Source organism: Carassius carassius, chromosome 13, assembly GCF_963082965.1.
Source record: "Carassius carassius chromosome 13, fCarCar2.1, whole genome shotgun sequence".
Taxonomy (NCBI): Eukaryota; Metazoa; Chordata; class Actinopteri; order Cypriniformes; family Cyprinidae; genus Carassius; species Carassius carassius.
This window is the reverse complement of record NC_081767.1, coordinates 29538869-29557033: the sequence shown is the minus strand read 5'-3', so window position 1 is coordinate 29557033 and position 18165 is coordinate 29538869. Positions and strand designations below refer to the sequence as shown.

The window sequence follows — 18165 nt, the reverse complement described above, 5'->3', positions numbered from 1 at the left end:
CTCAATTTAATGGCTTTGCTGAAAAAAAAAATTCATTTTAAAAAAGCTTACTGATCCCAAAATTTTAAATGGTTGTATATGCTATCAACCTATTTTGAGTGAATTATTATTTTTTTTATCTGCAGAATCAGAGATATTTCCTAGTCATTTTATGTATTTACATTTTTAAATATTTTATATATATATATATATATATACATTTAAATTACATTCAATTTAAATTATATATAAATATATTTAATATCTAAACATTATTTTCTTAAATATATACATGCATGTGTGTATTTATTTATATTCACAATAATTATACACAGTACACACACAAATACTTTGTACAAAAAGGTAAGAAAACCAAATAGTTGACATCTAATCTTTTATACCCAAATAGTAAAAAGGTTTTAGTTCTGACACCTTTTTATCTGATTCTCTATCAGGAAAAACATTCCAAATGGAACAGATAAAGGCAGTGGAATTGAATCTTTGAACCTGTCTGATTCAGAAGGTAACAATCTGTTTCATATTCCAGTATCATGTGAGGTTTCAGTTCACACACAGTCTACTTTTAGTTCTTTCCGTGCTCATAACAGTGAACCTCATGAGAACTAAATAAAATTGGCAAACTGTGAGTCATAATAGATTTTTAAACCGTGTTCCACAGGTCAGGTTCACCCCTGTGGTTGAATTAGCACTTGTCTGAAAGCTGTTGAGGAGACTAAGAACCTGTTAGACAGAGGAAAACAGCAGTCATCCCCTTCTGTTCTGTTCTAGACGTGCCACTGTCACTGCCATGCACTGCTGAATAATTCATCACAGCAGAGGGTGTGTGTTTTTGTTGCTGTCAAAGGAGACAGACGTCGGCATGACAAAACATAGACAATATATATATATATATATATATATATTGTATTAACAGTTTAATGAAGGATCACTGCTTTACCATTCCGCTCAGTGCAAAATTGTAATTTCATGCGTGTACACTAGAAGTCGCCATTGCTCACCACTTATATAAGCTTTTATTGAACAAACGACAACCTACAGCAACATTCCAGCCTCCCAACAAAAGAAAAATCACATTCAGAAATTGAGTAGAGACAACAAATATATAGAACATATGATGTTATAATACATTTTAAAATATCTATCTATCTATCTGTCTGTGGCTGTAGGTAAGATGATGGGTGAGATCAAGGTTGCTTTAAAGAAGGAAATGAAGACAGAAGGAGAGCAGCTGGTTCTTGAGATCCTGCAGTGCAGAAACATCACCTACAAGTTCAAATCTCCTGACCACCTACCTGGTAGTGAAACATTCCTCAAACACATCCTTAGATATGGCACTGATATACAAATATTGTAGTCGAGATAAGTAAAATGTCCACTGAGAAATATCTTGATAGTGTACTGAATCTGTACTATTTCACTATTTCACGTCATAGACTTGTATGTAAAGCTTTATGTGGTGAATGTGGCCACTCAAAAGAAGATCATAAAGAAGAAGACCAGAGTGTGTCGGCACGACAGAGAGCCATCATTCAATGAGACATTTCGTTTGAATCTGAATCCTGTTGGCCACTCTATTCAGGTGAGAGAGATTATAAACTGAGGCAAATTCAAAATGACAGACAGTCAATATGGCTGAACAATGAGTATCATTATATACCCAGTAGCAAAAATACACAAGAAGTCTTTTCTGCGCATTAAGGCTGCATTTATTTGATTAAATAAATGAATATTGTGAAAATTTAGAATAACTTTTTTCCTTTTTAATACATATTTTTTATATATAATTATTTACTTCTTAATATAGTTATATATAATTAAATGTACTTTATTCCTGTGATGGCGAAGCTGAATATTCAGCAGCCATTACTTCAGTCTTCACTGTTACATGATTCTTCAGAAATCTTCTAAAATGCTGATTTGAAAAATAAATAAATAAATAAAAATCTTATAATCAATGTTGAAAACAGTTATTCTGATTATTATTATTATTGTTATTGAGAAAACCAGGATACATTATTTTCAAGATTCTTTGACGAACAGAAAACATTTATTTGAATTTAGTTTTTTTTTGTTTTTTAGCAATGTGACAATCTTTGCTGTCACTACATAAAAATATTGATTTGTAATATATATTAATATAAATAATCTAAATGACCCAAAGCTTTTAAATGATAGTGTATGTATTGGATTATTTAATTTACTTCCTTTCTCTCTTTGTCTTTTATCCCCTTCCTCTTCACAGCTGTTCCTGGTGTCAAATGGAGGGAAGTTTATGAAGAAGACCCTGATTGGTGAGGCCTACATCTGGCTGGACAATGTGGACATGCGTAAGCGGGCCGTCAGCTGGCACAAGCTAGTGGCCACAACCAGTCAAACACAGCCATAACCACATGCCATCCATCTCCCATCAATGCCCTCCAAAAAAGAGAAATAAAACAGGAAAAGGTGGGTTTGTGAGTCTGGAATGACTGATAGATCATGGAAAGAGTCCATTCACCAAGACAGAGACATTTATGTCCACTCCCAGAGCACTGCTATTGCAGGAGTCATTTCTGCAACTACATTCTACATATCTAAAATATCTTAGGCATGGGCCGATTAGGAATACATTTCAATGTCATTTCTGCTTTTATTAAAATCCGAAATCATATATATTTCTCGCAAAAAAACATTGTTCGTAAGAGGATAGATGTAGCATATAGTTGACACAATCATGTCATATATAATGACCATATCAGACTATGTTATGCACTGTACGGATGTTATACTGTAAGGAAGAAAGACAATCATAAATATAATGGATTCTATTCTTTGAATGCAACATCCAGTCACACAGTTCAATATTCCTCCGTTTATCATGTCTTGAGTGTCGTCTTCAATGTTTAGGGAACGTTGAAACTTCAGGTTGTGACTGACATCAGCTATTGGACATGGATCGGTCAATGAAGTCGAGATGATCTGGGTTTCACACATTCCTCCTGATCATTTCAAGAATGGCTGTTTGCTGGACGCTAAATGGAGGTGTGCTTTGTTTTAGCGTCTCAAGTCCTCAAATATGGTTCTCTGAGGTTAAAAAGCATCTATTTTCTTCCCAGAAGTATGATTGTACGTTTCCACCATGTGTGTTTGTTTTATAAACAGCATCTTGAAGTAAATGTCATGTTAGTGGTCAGATGTTGTCTCTGTTTTGTGACCAAGTTCCAAATGTGACTCCAAATATGCAAAGATTAATAATAATAATAATAATAATGATAATAATTAACGTACGTTTGAGTCCTCCTTGGCATTTATATACGGATTCTGGCTCAGTTGGCTTGATTGAAATCCTGATGTAACGTTTTGTTGTTTAAGGTGTCTGTCCTGCGTCACGTGTCTCTGTTCCATGGTGGTGCACTATTGATATTGTTTTTCTGCTGTAAAGTTCATCTGTTCATGTCAGTTTAGTTCTTTTTCATTATGATCACTGCCTCTTTAACCTCCGCCATATCAGTGTGTAATGACACTAGTATGTGCCATTGATGGATAAAGGCACATGTGTTTTGTCCGTCTAGGATCTCAGCACAAGACAGTGAGTTTCTAACTTAACAGTCAGTGTTTCCATTATCAATATCACTGGACATATTTCACACATGGAAACAGACTGTTTTCTTACCTGGCTAATAAAATGTACACTAACATTTCTATATGATTTAATCTGCATCTTGCACAAGTGGTGCACAGATGTACCTGAATATAAGGTTGCTGTCATAGTAAGATCAACTATTGTGTGCCAACCTGATGTTTTAACCAAATCCACTGGTTCTGTTTGGGTAAATCTATGCAACATGCATTATGTTCTTTGAATGCATAAACCTTAACATGCGACGTCAAGCGAGTGTCTGAATATATGTATATCTGTTAAAGAAAAAAAAAAGAAATTATATGAATATTGTATAGTGTTTTTTTTTTTTTTTTTTTTTTATTACTTCCACTTTATGGCACAGTACATTTTACTCATATGCACTTTACATTATTGTTTTCATAGGTTTCAAAATGTAATCGTAAATAATGACAAAATAAATATGCTGACCTGAAAATTTAAATTTTTTTTTTTGTTTGTTTTTTTGTAAAAGGTAAAAAAATATATATCTGTGCAGATTTTAAATGTAAGAATGCATATTTTGTTGTGCATAGTTATGATGGCCTATTAAAACCTGTAAAAAGTGTCATCAGTTTTATTTAGATCATCACACCTTTCAAAGTGTGATTTTTTTTTTATGTTTTTTTTTTTTTTAGTTGTTCCCTTTAAACAAGCACATTCATTCAATCTGTTTAACTGCTAAATATAAACTTTTATTCTAATATTACCCCAATCCTTTTTAAAATCATGATGCGTTTGATGAATTCACTTGCTGTAAACCGTGTGAATGTGATTTGGTTATTTTTTGATTTTGTAAATACATAGGATATTTTCTACGAGAAGAGGTCTAAATATTTATTTGGCCTGACGTTGAGCATGTGATTGTGATCAAGGTCAAACTCCGTCTGTACATATTGTATTTGTCTATGTAAGAAAGTAATATCTGGATCATTTTGAAATCATGTGTTCGATCAATCCATTCCAACCTGTTTGACAAAATCAACAACATCTCTCAGAATTAAAACAAGATGGTTTAAAAATTAAAAAAGGAAAAAAGACGACACAAAATTCCCTGTCAAATTGAATGGTTGACAAAGAGTTTCTATGTTTTCACATAGATGTTGCATGTTTTGTTAGATGTATGTTGATATATTTTGCCTCCGGATTCAGTTTAAAAAGAAAGAAAAATTGAACACATCATCTGAAGTTGTATGCGGACTGTAAAAATGCTTGTAAAACGAGTCTTGTTTTTCATTTCGTGTAAAAAAAAAAATAGAAGACAAAAATCTAATGTTATGGTTTTGTGGTTGTCCACATGATGTCATGAAATTATGCAAATTGTGCAGTAGAGATGGGAAATATGAAAACTAAGAAATAAAAAACTTTCTCCCTGTGTCTAAATAATAAATAATAGATTCTATTTCAAATGTGAACATCCATTTTGTTTGTTTTGATTCTTTGATGCTTGTATCTTGTCAGCTGCTACGTGTGAAATGTTTTATTTTTCAATCTTATTCGATGGTTGGTTGTTGAATTAATTGATACGATGCAGAGCGCTGTCTCAGCCCACAGACCATAGTCAGGTTAGATGCCATATTGAATCGAATGTGGGTGAAAAAGATGCTGTGAGGGATCAACATGGTCTCTACAATAGCACTCACTATATAAAGGTTCTAGATCACTTATAGTTTCTAATTTTCAACTCCCAACTTTCAAAGCTTTTTTATTGGAGTTTTTGTCTACTGATTCTTATTTATTTTATTTTATTATTATTATTATTTATTTTTTATTTTATTTTATTTTTGCATATGTAGCCCAATTTATTATTAGTGTAATGTCTAAACCCAAAAATAACACTGGTCAGTCAGTTTTTTTTTTTCTGGGCCCTGTTTGAAATTGTTTAATTTATATGTTCATTGTATTTATTTATTTGTGCTAATTGCACAATGTTTAGGTTGTTTCATGTTTGTAGGTGTCCAGGTACAGAAAACAAATAATTAAATATAAAATAGCACTGCATAGTCTTCACTGTAAAAATTAAATTAACAGTCAAACCAGAATGTATTCAGACACCTTCAACATTTCTTACATTATCACAGTTTATTTGCTCTAGTTTATAAAATGGTAATAAAATATGACAAGAACTCAGAGTTGAACTGTCAGAAGAAATTCATCTTGATAAAGTCAGATAACTTTGATAGAAATGTATGTAATGGATTAAGACAACTGTTAGTATGACAATATTTACTCAACTATCAATACTTTGTTGAAAAATTACCAAGCAATGCTTAATTTTGATCAGTCTGTGGTGTGAAAAGGTTGCATTAGAAATTCAGGCAAAAAAACACGTAAGCAAAAAATGTTGAGGTCAAAGTGAATAATTTTTGGTCCCATTTTTTTTCTATCAATTTCACTAGTAGTCCAATGTACAGTATGAAGATTTTTGGGGTATAATATGTCACAGCTCGCTTTATTTTGCTATACTCTCTTACCTAAATTAATTATAGTGTCCTGCACCAAAATGTCTTTCTTTTATTTTCTTGGATTAACATTACAGCAGCTAGTAGCTAAATTAGGCGCGGTCACTTTAAGAGACGATGAAGCATCCAATATAATACACATCCGATATTTTTCTCAACTGTTTACTTTCACTTAAGACATAACCGACAGTTTTTTCGAACATACTTTCCAAGACGGATATTTTGACATATTTTGTATGTTTTTGTCGGTACAAGAGCAAAAAAAGGCAAATTCTGTGTTAAACAATTGTTTTGAGACGCCTCTCCCTGCTTGAGCCCTGAACACCAGAACACAGTGGTGCTGAAATTGGCTTTTTCACATCCTTTTCTGTTTGTTTAAACTGCGATTTGTGTTTGTTCGTTCAGGTACAGGAGGAAGTTCGAGGAGAACTTCGCAAAGAAGAGCTCGGTTTAGTGTCGCTGTCTGTGAGACACGGCTCTGAGACTGTGAGATGCGTGCGCAACGAACACAGCGCGCGAGCTGAGATTTTTCGCGTCTTGTGTTTGAATGATTTAAACTCTTTTGAATGTTTAAATTGGAAAGTGGTCAGGTTTAAAAACACATGAAAATGAATTCGTGACGACACGGAGCAGTGGCCTGTCAACTGTCCTGGTCGTCTTTTTAGGATAGACTCAGCCAGACGGTTGAGATCGCCGGGGGCCCCCCCTCGACCGTGGGCCCCTATAATCGTCACCACCTTTCACCCCACTTGCGACGGCCCTGGTGTGTGAGTGTGTGTGCTTGCGTGTGTGTGTGCGTGCGTGCGTGTGTATGTGTGTGTGTGTGTGTGTGTGTGTGTGTGTGTGAGTGAATGAAATGGTTTTGCTGATCCACTCTCTTGTATTTACAGTGCTTGGCCAGCAGAGGGAGATCGAAGAATTCTAATAATTCCACAGGAAGACTAGACATACAAGAGAATTCAAAAAACTTCAACAACTTGATTATCTCATCTCAGTTGTTCGATTCTGTTTGTCGTTTATGTTTATGAAACGAAATAATCAGTGTTTTGAAATAGCCTACATGGATTTTGTTGAAATCTCTTAATGAGCAATGTTTGAATTGCAAAAAACATGCACATATTTGATAAGTAAAAGAGGAAATGAGAGAGAAAGAGGGAGTTTCACTAATACGTACCTTATTATCCTCTCTGTCAGGGCTAAATTAATTAAAGAACACAAGGCAGCGTTACCAGAACGATAAATCCTGCCACTACCACTCACCAGATTTGTTTCGAAGCAGGAGCAACAAGAACCATATAGACTCGAAATAAGATTCTCTCTCTGGGTAACGTGAGGCAGGGCATGTTGCCATGGAGACGCGGGTGAGGGGTAGGAGGACCCAGGGGAGCGATGTAGCTCGGATAGCAGGATGTGATACTCATCATCCTCAGTTCAGCAGACCGTGGTAAATTCTAGTTTTCGATCCGTCTAGTCAGCCAGTATTACTCGTTAAGTACTGTGCAAATGAGAACACTTTCCCTAAAAACCGAAATTTTTAGCTCGATAGCCGTAGCAGGACTGCTTTGACAAACATCTAATATCTGAAGTTAATTAGTTTCCTCAAAACTCTCCCAAGAGGCACTGCTGTGTTTGTTTAAGGCTTAATCAACGCGTTGTTCGAGTTACCAAAACCAGGCTGTTATAAATAGGCTACATAAATGCACAAAATATAACTTCATGCTGCGGACCACATGATCATTCTCATGTGAAGGCACCCCATCCTATAATTTTAAAGGCAATTATATGTTTTCATGTAAGGACACAATTTATACTGTGAAAAAATATAATAATATAAATATGTAAGACAGTATTTATATATGTTGTTTATACAGTTTACTGTACTTTTAGATGTATTCATTTAAATATATATATTTATTTTATTATTATTTTTATTGTGTATTTTTATCTGAATAATTGTATTTTTAAATCTATTAAATCCATAATATTTTTAAGTCTATTTATTTATTTATTTTTTAATTCTTTAAACTTCACTGACCTAGCACCAGGGTTATTATAGTTAACTGAAATTAAAACCATAAAAGCAGGCTGCCACATAAAATAACTCCACTGACCTCCAGGAGTATTCAGAGATTGTCACTGCTTACATCAACAAGTGAATTGATGATTTAACAGTCACAAAAACCATCAGTGTCCGGTCCGTGGATGACAGGGGAGGTCTACAGACTCCTGAAGACACAGAACGCTGCCTTCAGGGCTGGAAATGAGGTGGGTCTGAGAAGAGCCAGGGCCAACCTGTCCCGCGGCATCAGAGAGGCTAAGAGACAGCACTCCGGGAGGGTAGTCCATCAATTCAGCGACAGCAGAGACACTAAGAGCCTGTGGCAAGGGATACAGACCATTACGAACTACAAGACCCCACCACGGACCTGTGACAGCAACATCTCTCTGCTGAATGAGCTGAACACCTTCTTCGCTCACTTTGAGCAACAAAACAGCACCACTGCATTGAAGACTCCACCTCCTCCCGGCGAGCAGGTGATGACAATGACCCCAGACAGCGTGAGGAGATCCTTCAGCAGGATCAATGCACGCAAAGCTCCGGGTCCTGACAACATTCCTGGGCATGTACTGAGAGACTTTGCAGCAGAACTCACTGATGTCTTCACAGACATTTTCAACATCTCACTTAGTCAGGCTGTTGTTCTCACATGTTCCAAAACTACCAACATCATTCCAGTTCCGAAGAAGCCATCTCCATCCTGCTTCAATGACTACCGTCCAGTTGCACTTACTCCCATCCTCATGAAGTGCTTTGAACGGCTAGTCATGCACCACAACAAGTCTGCCCCCCCCCCCTCTGGACCCCTTCCAGTTTGCATATTGGTCCAACAGGTCGACCGATGATGCCATCGCCACTGCCGTCCACTCAGCACTCACACATCTGGACAAAAATGACTCATACGTCAGAATGCTGTTCATAGACTTCAGTTCAGCATTCAACACAATCATCCCTCAACAGCTCATTTACAAACTGGGCCAGCTGGGGCTCAACACTTCCCTGTGCAACTGGCTGTAGGACTTTCTGACTGGAAGACCTCAGGCAGTACTGGTCGGCAACAACACATCCAACACCATCACACTGAACACTGGGGCCCCCCAAGGATGTGTGCTGAGCCCCCTCCTTTTCACTCTGCTGACCCACGACTGCACACCGTCACACAACTCCAACCTCTTCATCAAGTTTGTGGATGACACGACTGTGGCGGGTCTCATTAGCAACAAAGATGAGTCAAACTACAGGAGCGAGGTGAGCCGCCTGGCCGGGTGGTGCAGTGACAACAATCTCTCTCTGAACATGGAGAAGACGAAGGAGATTGTTGTTGAATTCAGCAGAGCACACACTCAGCACGTTCTTCTGACCATCAACGGTGCGACTGTGGAGAGAGTGAGTACACTGTAAAAAAAAACTGTAAAAAAACAGAGATTTTCCAACAGTAAAGCACTGTTATTCAAAAATACAGTTGAATACTGTGAATGCAAACCGTTTTTGGAAAAAAAACTTTTAATCGCAAACTGCTGTTTAATTCAACGGTACAGAACAGTATTTTTTAAGTCTAGTCACGTGTCCAAAGCTGTTTCGAATGCTCACAACTCCTCAGAAGAGAAACCTGCAGGTCTAATCTGAGCAAGATCATCAAATCTAGCCTCATCTTTTCACCTGGTGTACGTAAATATTGCAGAACGAAGGATAAAGAGTTTTAGAACACAACAATTTTGAGGTTTGTCCCGAGTCGACTATGAACTGAACGGCTGAAGCTGAACTGGTCGAGATAAACGGCATTCCCGCACTGGGTTTTCCCTCCTTGCTTGAGGTAAATGCAATTTTATCATTTTCAATGTTACACTGTACTAACCTTTATTATATTATTTGCTAATAACAAATCGATTTTTCTGAGTATTATGTACTGAATTAGCAACATGTTAGCTACGTTTGCATTCGACGTAAGTTTAGTTTATTTTAGCTCAAAGAGGGCTTGTGTTAAACTAGCATGGTTATTTTGCCGTTGATATTTGCTGACTGCATTATAAAATGTTAATCTGCAATATTTGCAATAAAACCTGCAGCAATTCCTTTACGCATGTCAGGCACATGCGGATGCATAGTTTTTTGCCTAATGCAACGTTTAAGTGCGGTTTCCCTCAGTGCACAAGAGTTTTTTCAAAATTTTCAGCCTTTAAGTGTCACACATATGGTCATAAATTTGGAAAGAATAAGACTAAACTGCATAAAACTGATGATTTAACGTGTCACGTTGACTTTTGTAGCTCGAAGTGTGAGGATATCCGGGGTCTAATCTTACACCTGAAAAACCACATTACTGAAGGTAAGACTGTTACATGCCCATTCAGAAAATGTAACCAAAAATTTACTGTCAAGTCTACATTCACATCACATGTCTCAAGAAAGCATAAACATTGTTCTAATGAAAGTCTACTTGACTCAGTTGCAAATCCTGCCAGTACTAGTGATGGTAATAATACAAGTTGTGATATGCAAACTGACGATTTCTGTCCTGAAGAAATGGATGTGTTCCCAGAAAAGGAAGATGAAGGAGAATTTATAAGACATTTGGCCTTGTTTTATCTGAAACTTCAATCTAAATTGCTCCTTCCATCTTCTACTATTCAAACCATCATTGAACACTATCAGGAAATACATGACATAAATCAGTCACATCTAATTTCCAAACTTGTGGATAAATTGACATTGCTTGGACTAACTAAAGATGACATAAACACTGTGATTGATACCATGAAAAGTGAGGATCTCCACAGGGCTTGTAATACTCATGCACTTAAATCTGACCATAAGAGAAAAAAATTTTTCAAAAATAACTTTAGTTATGTAGAGCCCGAATCCATTTGTCTTGGTAAAAATGAGTCGGGCAACGAATGTTTTGTGCAATATATTCCTGTGAAAAACACGATTGTGTCCCTTTTGTCCTCAGAGTCAGTGAGAGACCAGCTACAGCAAATACAAACTAGAGTCCAGACTGATAATATTTTTCAGGATTTGTGGGATGGCACAAACATTAAAAAGAACTTACTACTCAAGCACACAACATCTTCAATTGGCATAATCCTTTATCAGGATGCCTTTGAAGTAGTAAACCCCCTAGGGTCAGGGAGGAAAAAGCACAAGATTTTAGCCATGTATCTGACACTTGCAAACATTTTACCACACAACAGATTGAGTCTTGATCAGATGCAACTTGTACTGTTATGTCGAGAACAAGACTATAAGCATTTTGGACAGAATCTAGTGTTTGGCTCTCTGGTGAAAGATTTAAAGGATTTTGAGACAAATGGAGTAATACTGCCAGATGGCCAGCTCTGCAAAGGAACCCTTTATGCAATTTCAGGTGACAATTTGGGTTCACACAATATTGGGGGCTTCACTGAAAATTTTAGCAGAAGCTCATATTTTTGCAGGTATTGTGAGATTAATCGGGAAGCATTTCTGGCAGACCCTCTGGCCAAGGGCCCTGACCGCACACCACAGTCATTTCAGAAACATGTTGAGGATCTGAGTTGTAACGTAGAATCACGTGACTGTGGTGGTGTTAAATTTGACTCCATCTTCAATGAGCTCACATATTTTCATGTATGTCAGCCCGGATTACCTCCTTGCCTTGGTCATGACCTTTTTGAGGGCGTTGTCTCAACTGATTTGGTGTTATACCTCAACCACCTTGTGTCAAAAGAGAAAAACTTTACTTATGTTCAGTTGAATCGGCGCATAAATCAATTTAAATATCTAGGCAATGATGCTAACAACAAACCTTCTGAGGTGAACCCAGGGGCTGGAAAACTCTCCGGACATGCAGTTCAAAATTGGTGTTTCCTGCGAATGTTGCCAGTGTTAATTGGTGATAAAATAAAATGTCCTGAAGATAGTGTAGCATGGCAACTTATCTTACAGCTGAGAGAAATTGTAGAGCTTGTTTGTGCACCAGCAATTTCCACAGGTCAGGTAGCCTATTTACGAGTTCTGATAGATGAATATTTGCATACCAGAACACAGAGTTTTGGGGAACATCCACTTAAGCCTAAGCATCACTACCTAAATCATTATCCAGAACTTATCATTCAGTTTGGGCCACTCATCCGTTTATGCACATTAAGGTTTGAAAGTAAGCATACTTACTTCAAACAATGTGCAAGGAAGCTTCATAACTTCAAAAACCTCTGCAAAACTCTTGCTGAAAGACATCAACTTTTACAATCTTTTCTAAGTACTGGGTCACTGTTCCCACCCTCTGTAGTAGTAGAGAAGGGAACTGAATTCATTGCTGGAGACTACAATGCCAAGATAATACAGTCAGTTGGTCATCTGAACTTTGATCCTCTTCATACACTTATAAGTCATAGTGTGACTGTAAAAGGGACAACTTATAAGAGCAACATGTTTGTGGTGATAGGCCATAATGATGACGGACTTATAGTAGGACAAATCAAAAAGGCTATCATTCATAACAATTCAGCTGTGTATTTTATCACTGAGGTATACCAGGCTGTTCGTCAACCTTACAGTAACAGTTATTGCACTACACCAATGCAGGAGGCCTATTACTGTGTCAGTCAATCAGAGCTTCTTGATTATTACCCACTGCCTAAATATTCAGTTTGTGGCATGTCTTTGGTAACTCTTCACCACTCTGTCCCCACATTTTAGATTCCTTTCCTACATGTCAATCCATAACGAGATAAAGGCTATCATCCTCAGGGCTTTGCCCAGTCTGACTGAGGAGATTCGAGAACATGTCATCACTTCACTTGAACGCTCAGGTGTGGAATCTATAGAAGACCTCGTATATGTACAACAGGAAGATCTCAAAGATGTCCTGCCTATTATACAGCAAAGGAAACTTTTGGAGGCATTCAAACTTGGTAAGGTTTTGTTTCTATTTGTAATAATTATTATTATTAATTGTTTTGTTTTACATGTATATGCTTTTTATTGTCAAAGGGATGCTAACCATTGATTTTCTATCATTCAATTTTCATTGTTATATTGAAAAAAAAAAATTAACCTACATCTTGGTAAGAAATTGGATTAGCTTTTAAAAAATTGTATTTTAATTGTATGTGTTTCAGAAACTACAAAAGTCACACTTGATCTCCAAATATTGCCAGATGAGTCAACAGATACAAGTATGTCTTCACTCTCCAGTCCACAGCCTTGCACATCTTCAAGCTCAAGCTCTTCACGAGCATCAACACCTTGTACTTTAAGCAAGGCAAGCCAATCACCCAACATATCCAGTAAGTGGTATGAAAATTTTGAGATTCCTTGGGATAAAATGCCTGTGGAAGTGCAGTCAGCTATTGCCAACAGCAAGCGCCCTGCTCCTGACAAGCGACGCCAGATGATACGTATCCTAGCTGATGAAATCAGGAAATGTGAGAATAACCCCACACGCAATGAATGTCTCATCATCTGCCGCAACATTGTTAAGCATTTCCCCAACAGTTTTGCAGATATGACACCAAGCGGTGTCATCATTGGTAGTGGATGTACTTCACTGCTTTGTCAATTAAAAACAAGAATTGAGAACATGAACCGTGCAGGGACAAAGAACAGACTCCGAACTTCAAAAGTGCCTGGACAACAGCATCAGAGGCCAAGTGATTCTTATGGATGCACACAATTTAACCCTGAACTGCCACCAGAAGAAACATATGAAACACTGGAGCAGAAGAGGCAACAGTTGGAGACCATTTATAGACAAGAAGGTATTCGCAGTGGTGAGAAGGGGGAAGTGATTAACCTTATGAAAACAACATTCTGTCTTCAGCGTAGACACATAAATCAGGCTCCATCACCGTCCATCGAAGATATGAGAATCCAGTGGCCTTACCTTTTTACACAAAGAGGTATCTTCATTCACTTCGAGTTACTAACTGACATTAACGTGTTACGTGTCTTGGACCTATCCATTAAGGAATGTGGACAGGGAATCAGGAAGTACCTGCAGACCAAATCAAAGAACAAAGATGTGCAGTCTATCGTCACCCAGGATGAAGATGGAGAGTTGACTCTAATACAGCTGCTGATGGCCTACTTCGATGAAGGGATAGAGGGACTAATACTCCGTGCTGATGTATGTTTGTTTACATTTACATAATACTTGCTATTACTGGGTTTGTTATTCTGTCATGTATAATTTTTATACAATTGTCTGTGTTCTGCAGATATCTGCCACGGCAGCAGATGTTGAGAGCACTCTGACCATCCCCGCCTCTCCACGACTGATACTGCTGTGTAAGTGTCAGATAAGCAAGGTTCTCACATCAGTCTACCTCATCAACATTGTTTTAGCCATCCCAGGCCATGACAACTTCTGATCTGCAAAAAATGTATTTAATTTACAATGAATAAAGTACTGATGACCATATTAGACACTGTTTTAGCTGCAATTTGTTGTCTTTATCAGTTGCCGGTGATGAAGCCACAATTGGAGGATGGATGATCACCATCGAAAATCATGTAATCTGTGAAGGTGTCGACCAAAGCATCATCACAGGGCTAGCTGCAGTTTTCTCTACTTACTACATCTTTAATCTACAGTACCAAGAAGAAGCTTCAAGGACCCTGGAGTTTGTACAAAGGTAAATATTGTTTTGGTATTGTGCCTTATTTCCCAGATCTGTTAAGAGCTTGTCATTTAAATGGCTAGTTCACTTTGAAATTAAATGTTGATGTGTTTTACCCCAAGGGCATCCAAGATGTAGGTGTCTTTGTTTCCGCAGTAGTTTCAATTTTGATGTTTTTAGGTCCAACCGTTCTTGTCTGTCAGTCATATAATACATGCCTATGGTCACCTCATAAAAGAAAATACACAGATTCAAATTAAACCGTAAGTACACATTTATGAATTAAGACACGAAACGAGCGGTTTGTGTGAGAAAACCAACAGTATTTATATCATTTTTTACCTCTTGAAAAACATAATGTCCATGTTGCAGTGAACGAGCTTCTTTGTGATTTGCGCGTACTGGCTTGTTGATGCGCCGGCGCGACTCCTGGCTGTATGTGCCTCTCGCGCGAGCATACGCAATTCTTTTCTTTTTAAACATCCCTAAACATATATTTTTTTAAAAAACATTTCTTGTTTAAAACATCCCGGATAAGCCGAACGCGCTCACACACCAAGAAGCTCATGCCCTCAACATGGATATGATGTTTTTCAAGAGGTAAAAAACTATATAAATACTGTTGGTTTTCTCACACAAACCGCTCGTTTCATGTCTTAGGTCATCAATGTGTACTTACGATGTGGAATTGTTTAATTTGGACTGTTTAATTTGAACCTGTGTATTTTCTTTTATGAGGTGACCATAGGCATGCATTATATGACTGACAGACAAGAACGGCTGGACCTAAAAACATCCAAATTGAAACTACTGTGGAAACAAAGACACCTACATCTTGGATGCCCTTGGGGTAAGCTAAAACATATCAAAATTTAATTTCAAAGTGAATTAGCCCTTTAATATAAATTGTGCAATGATTTAACAGAAAGCAGAGAACTGTCAATAACATAAACCATGCACCACCATAATTTAATGTTTGTTCTCATACATATTATGTTTGGAAAAAATATATTATCCATATTTAATACAAGTCTCTTTTATTTATGTAGTGCTTTATCAATACACATTGTTACACTCATATGGCAGAAATGTCCAAAATACAAATCATGCAGTTAGTTCATGCACATGTTGTGTGCACTTAATGTAAAATAATAAAGATATTAAATTAGTAGTTACATTACAGTTGAGAAAAAATATGTCAGTTTCATTTGATTCCGAGGTGGCTTTTTACATCCGTCACAGGTGTCAGTCAGGACTCTGAAATGAGATCATTCTTTCATAATGAATATACACAGAGGTTATTATCATGAGTAAACCTCTTCGAATAGTCTTATATAAAATTCATCATGACTTACCAAGCCTAATATATGTTATTTCTACATTGCTTTTTAGGCGCTTCATTGGTTTGAATCCAGAGAGAGGGACAAAGGCCAGCCAGGTGAAGGTGATCTCCAAAAAGACGGGGAAACTTGTCCATAAAAAGACTGCAACTGTGAATGTCCACGTAGCCAACCTGATAAAAAATCTTTTGGACTTTGAGTGGGGTTTTGTGCAGTAATACAAAGCCAGTACAGCTGATGTTCAACATCCTGTTTCAGAGCTGAAGTCGCTGCTGTGCTCTGCAGTTGAGTGTTAATGCAAAGTCAGTACATTGTTCTGCATTTGAGTGTTCAGTTGAAGTCAGTGCAGTATTCTGCGATTGAGTGTTAATGCAAAGTCAGTACATTGTTCTGCATTTGAGTGTTCAGTTGAAGTCAGTGCAGTATTCTGCGATTGAGTGTTAATGCAAAGTCAGTACATTGTTCTGCATTTGAGTGTTCAGTTGAAGTCAGTGCAGTATTCTGCGATTGAGTGTTAATGCAAAGTCAGTGCAGTGTTCTGCTGTTGAATTCTTATGTGAAATCTGAAATGACAGCACTTTTTGCAACAACATATTTAAATTCACAGGATTTCAGTATGCTGCTCTTCAGTGTGCATGTACATTGCAGAAAAAAGTATTGCTGTTTTACAGTACATGTTCAGAGAATTGTATTTTGTCCATTATTTTAATGTCCACATATTTGTTAAGTGGAAACAATGTTAAATGTATTTTATATATTGGCTTTAATAAAAGTCCAAAGTTTTAAGGCCATCTTTTGTGTTTAAGAAATTTTCTTTTTAGAATACAAATTTTAAATCATAAATAACAAACATTTTTAATATAAACTAATACATAAAAAACTGTATAATACCAACCAATAAATTACAGTATTACACTGTACATAATATTTTTTTTACAGTTCAGTACTGTAATATATTTTACAGTAATAAACTGTCATTCCATATTACAGTACATGCACTGTAAAATTACAGCTCAAAGCCGGAAAATTTAGCTGCCAGCTGTTTACTGTAAATTAACAGGATTTTTTTTTTACAGTGGAGTAGCACCAAGTTCCTGGGTGTGCACATCACAGAGGACCTCTCCTGGACTGAAAACACAGCAGCACTGGCCAAGAAATCACAGCAGCATCTTTACTTCCTCCACAAACTGAGAAGAGCCAGAGCCCCGCCCCCATCATGTACACCTTCTACAGAGGCACCATTCTACAGAGAGCATTCTGACGAGCTGCATCACTGTGTGGTATGGCGCCTGCAACGCGTCCTGCCGAAAGACTCTGCAACGCATAGTGAGAGCAGCTGAGAAGATCATTGGTGTCTCTCTCCCCTCCCTCCAGGACATTTACGGAACCCGTCTCACTCGCAAAGCCCTCTGCATCACAGGTGATCCCACACACCTGTCACAGCAGGCCAGGACCAGCAGAATGATAGACAGCTTCATCCATCAGGCTGTCAGGAAGCTGAACTCACTCTTGAACTTGCCCCCCCCCATCCCTCTTATGCCCCAGGCACCACTGAACTATGAACCCCCCCCCCCCAGATCCCACATCCCCAGGTCCTTCCACCCTCCCCTCCCCACTAATATATGAGGGCATGCACCAGTCACTTTGTGCAGCATTGGTCTGCTCACTCCCTCATTCACCATGGAACTGACGTCATTCTACTACCTCATCAGTCAGTTAAATAAAATAACTGCTCTTGAGCCCTTTGTCAATTTATCAGACTGAATAAGCTTCTTTTTTGCACTAAAAATCTTTTATCTGCACTGTTTGTTCACTTCACTGATTTGCACTTTATCTGCCATGTGCCTTGCGCTGCTTTATTTAACTTTATTTTTTCATTTTATTATGTATTTTTTACATTCCCTTATTGTATAGTTGTTTCTTATATTTTATATTTGATCTAGAATTTCAGGCTCTACTGTTAATGTTATCTGTATGCAACGGGGGTCTGAGAGTAACACAATTTCAATTCTCTGTATGTACTGTACATGTGGAAACTGACAATAAAGCAGACTTGACTTGACTATAA

At 37.4% G+C, this 18165-nt stretch overlaps 2 protein-coding genes across 7 annotated transcripts in view; both read left to right on the top strand.

The window, feature by feature from the left end:
* The window catches only part of LOC132156300 (protein piccolo-like), a 50710-nt gene extending 45807 nt beyond the window's left edge, over window positions 1-4903 (top strand). For 4 of the 5 annotated variants that reach the window (XM_059565245.1, XM_059565244.1, XM_059565243.1 and 1 more), the window contains 4 exons: window positions 435-502; window positions 1167-1295; window positions 1434-1579; window positions 2243-4903. In XM_059565245.1, the coding sequence (XP_059421228.1) occupies window positions 435-502; window positions 1167-1295; window positions 1434-1579; window positions 2243-2386 (487 nt within the window). In that variant the 3' untranslated portion in view covers window positions 2387-4903. The remainder of the gene's footprint in view (window positions 1-434; window positions 503-1166; window positions 1296-1433; window positions 1580-2242) is intronic. The other variant, XR_009437399.1, reaches the window with a different exon arrangement.
* A 4930-nt stretch (window positions 4904-9833) lies between these two features.
* Window positions 9834-16484, top strand: LOC132156298 (uncharacterized). 2 transcript variants are annotated; one of them, XR_009437398.1, is made up of 8 exons: window positions 9834-9971; window positions 10426-10484; window positions 12836-13050; window positions 13258-14264; window positions 14356-14425; window positions 14598-14772; window positions 15496-15607; window positions 16150-16283. XR_009437398.1 is itself a non-coding variant. In XM_059565241.1 (7 exons), the coding sequence occupies exons 3-7, from the start codon at window positions 12849-12851 to the stop codon at window positions 16313-16315; spliced, it is 1620 nt and encodes a 539-aa protein (XP_059421224.1). In that variant the 5' UTR covers window positions 9834-9971; window positions 10426-10484; window positions 12836-12848; the 3' UTR covers window positions 16316-16484. The 2 variants fall into 2 exon arrangements, 1 of the variants encoding a protein (XP_059421224.1); XM_059565241.1 differs by lacking the exon at window positions 15496-15607 and having other exon boundaries at window positions 16150-16484.
* Window positions 16485-18165: the final 1681 nt, after the last annotated feature.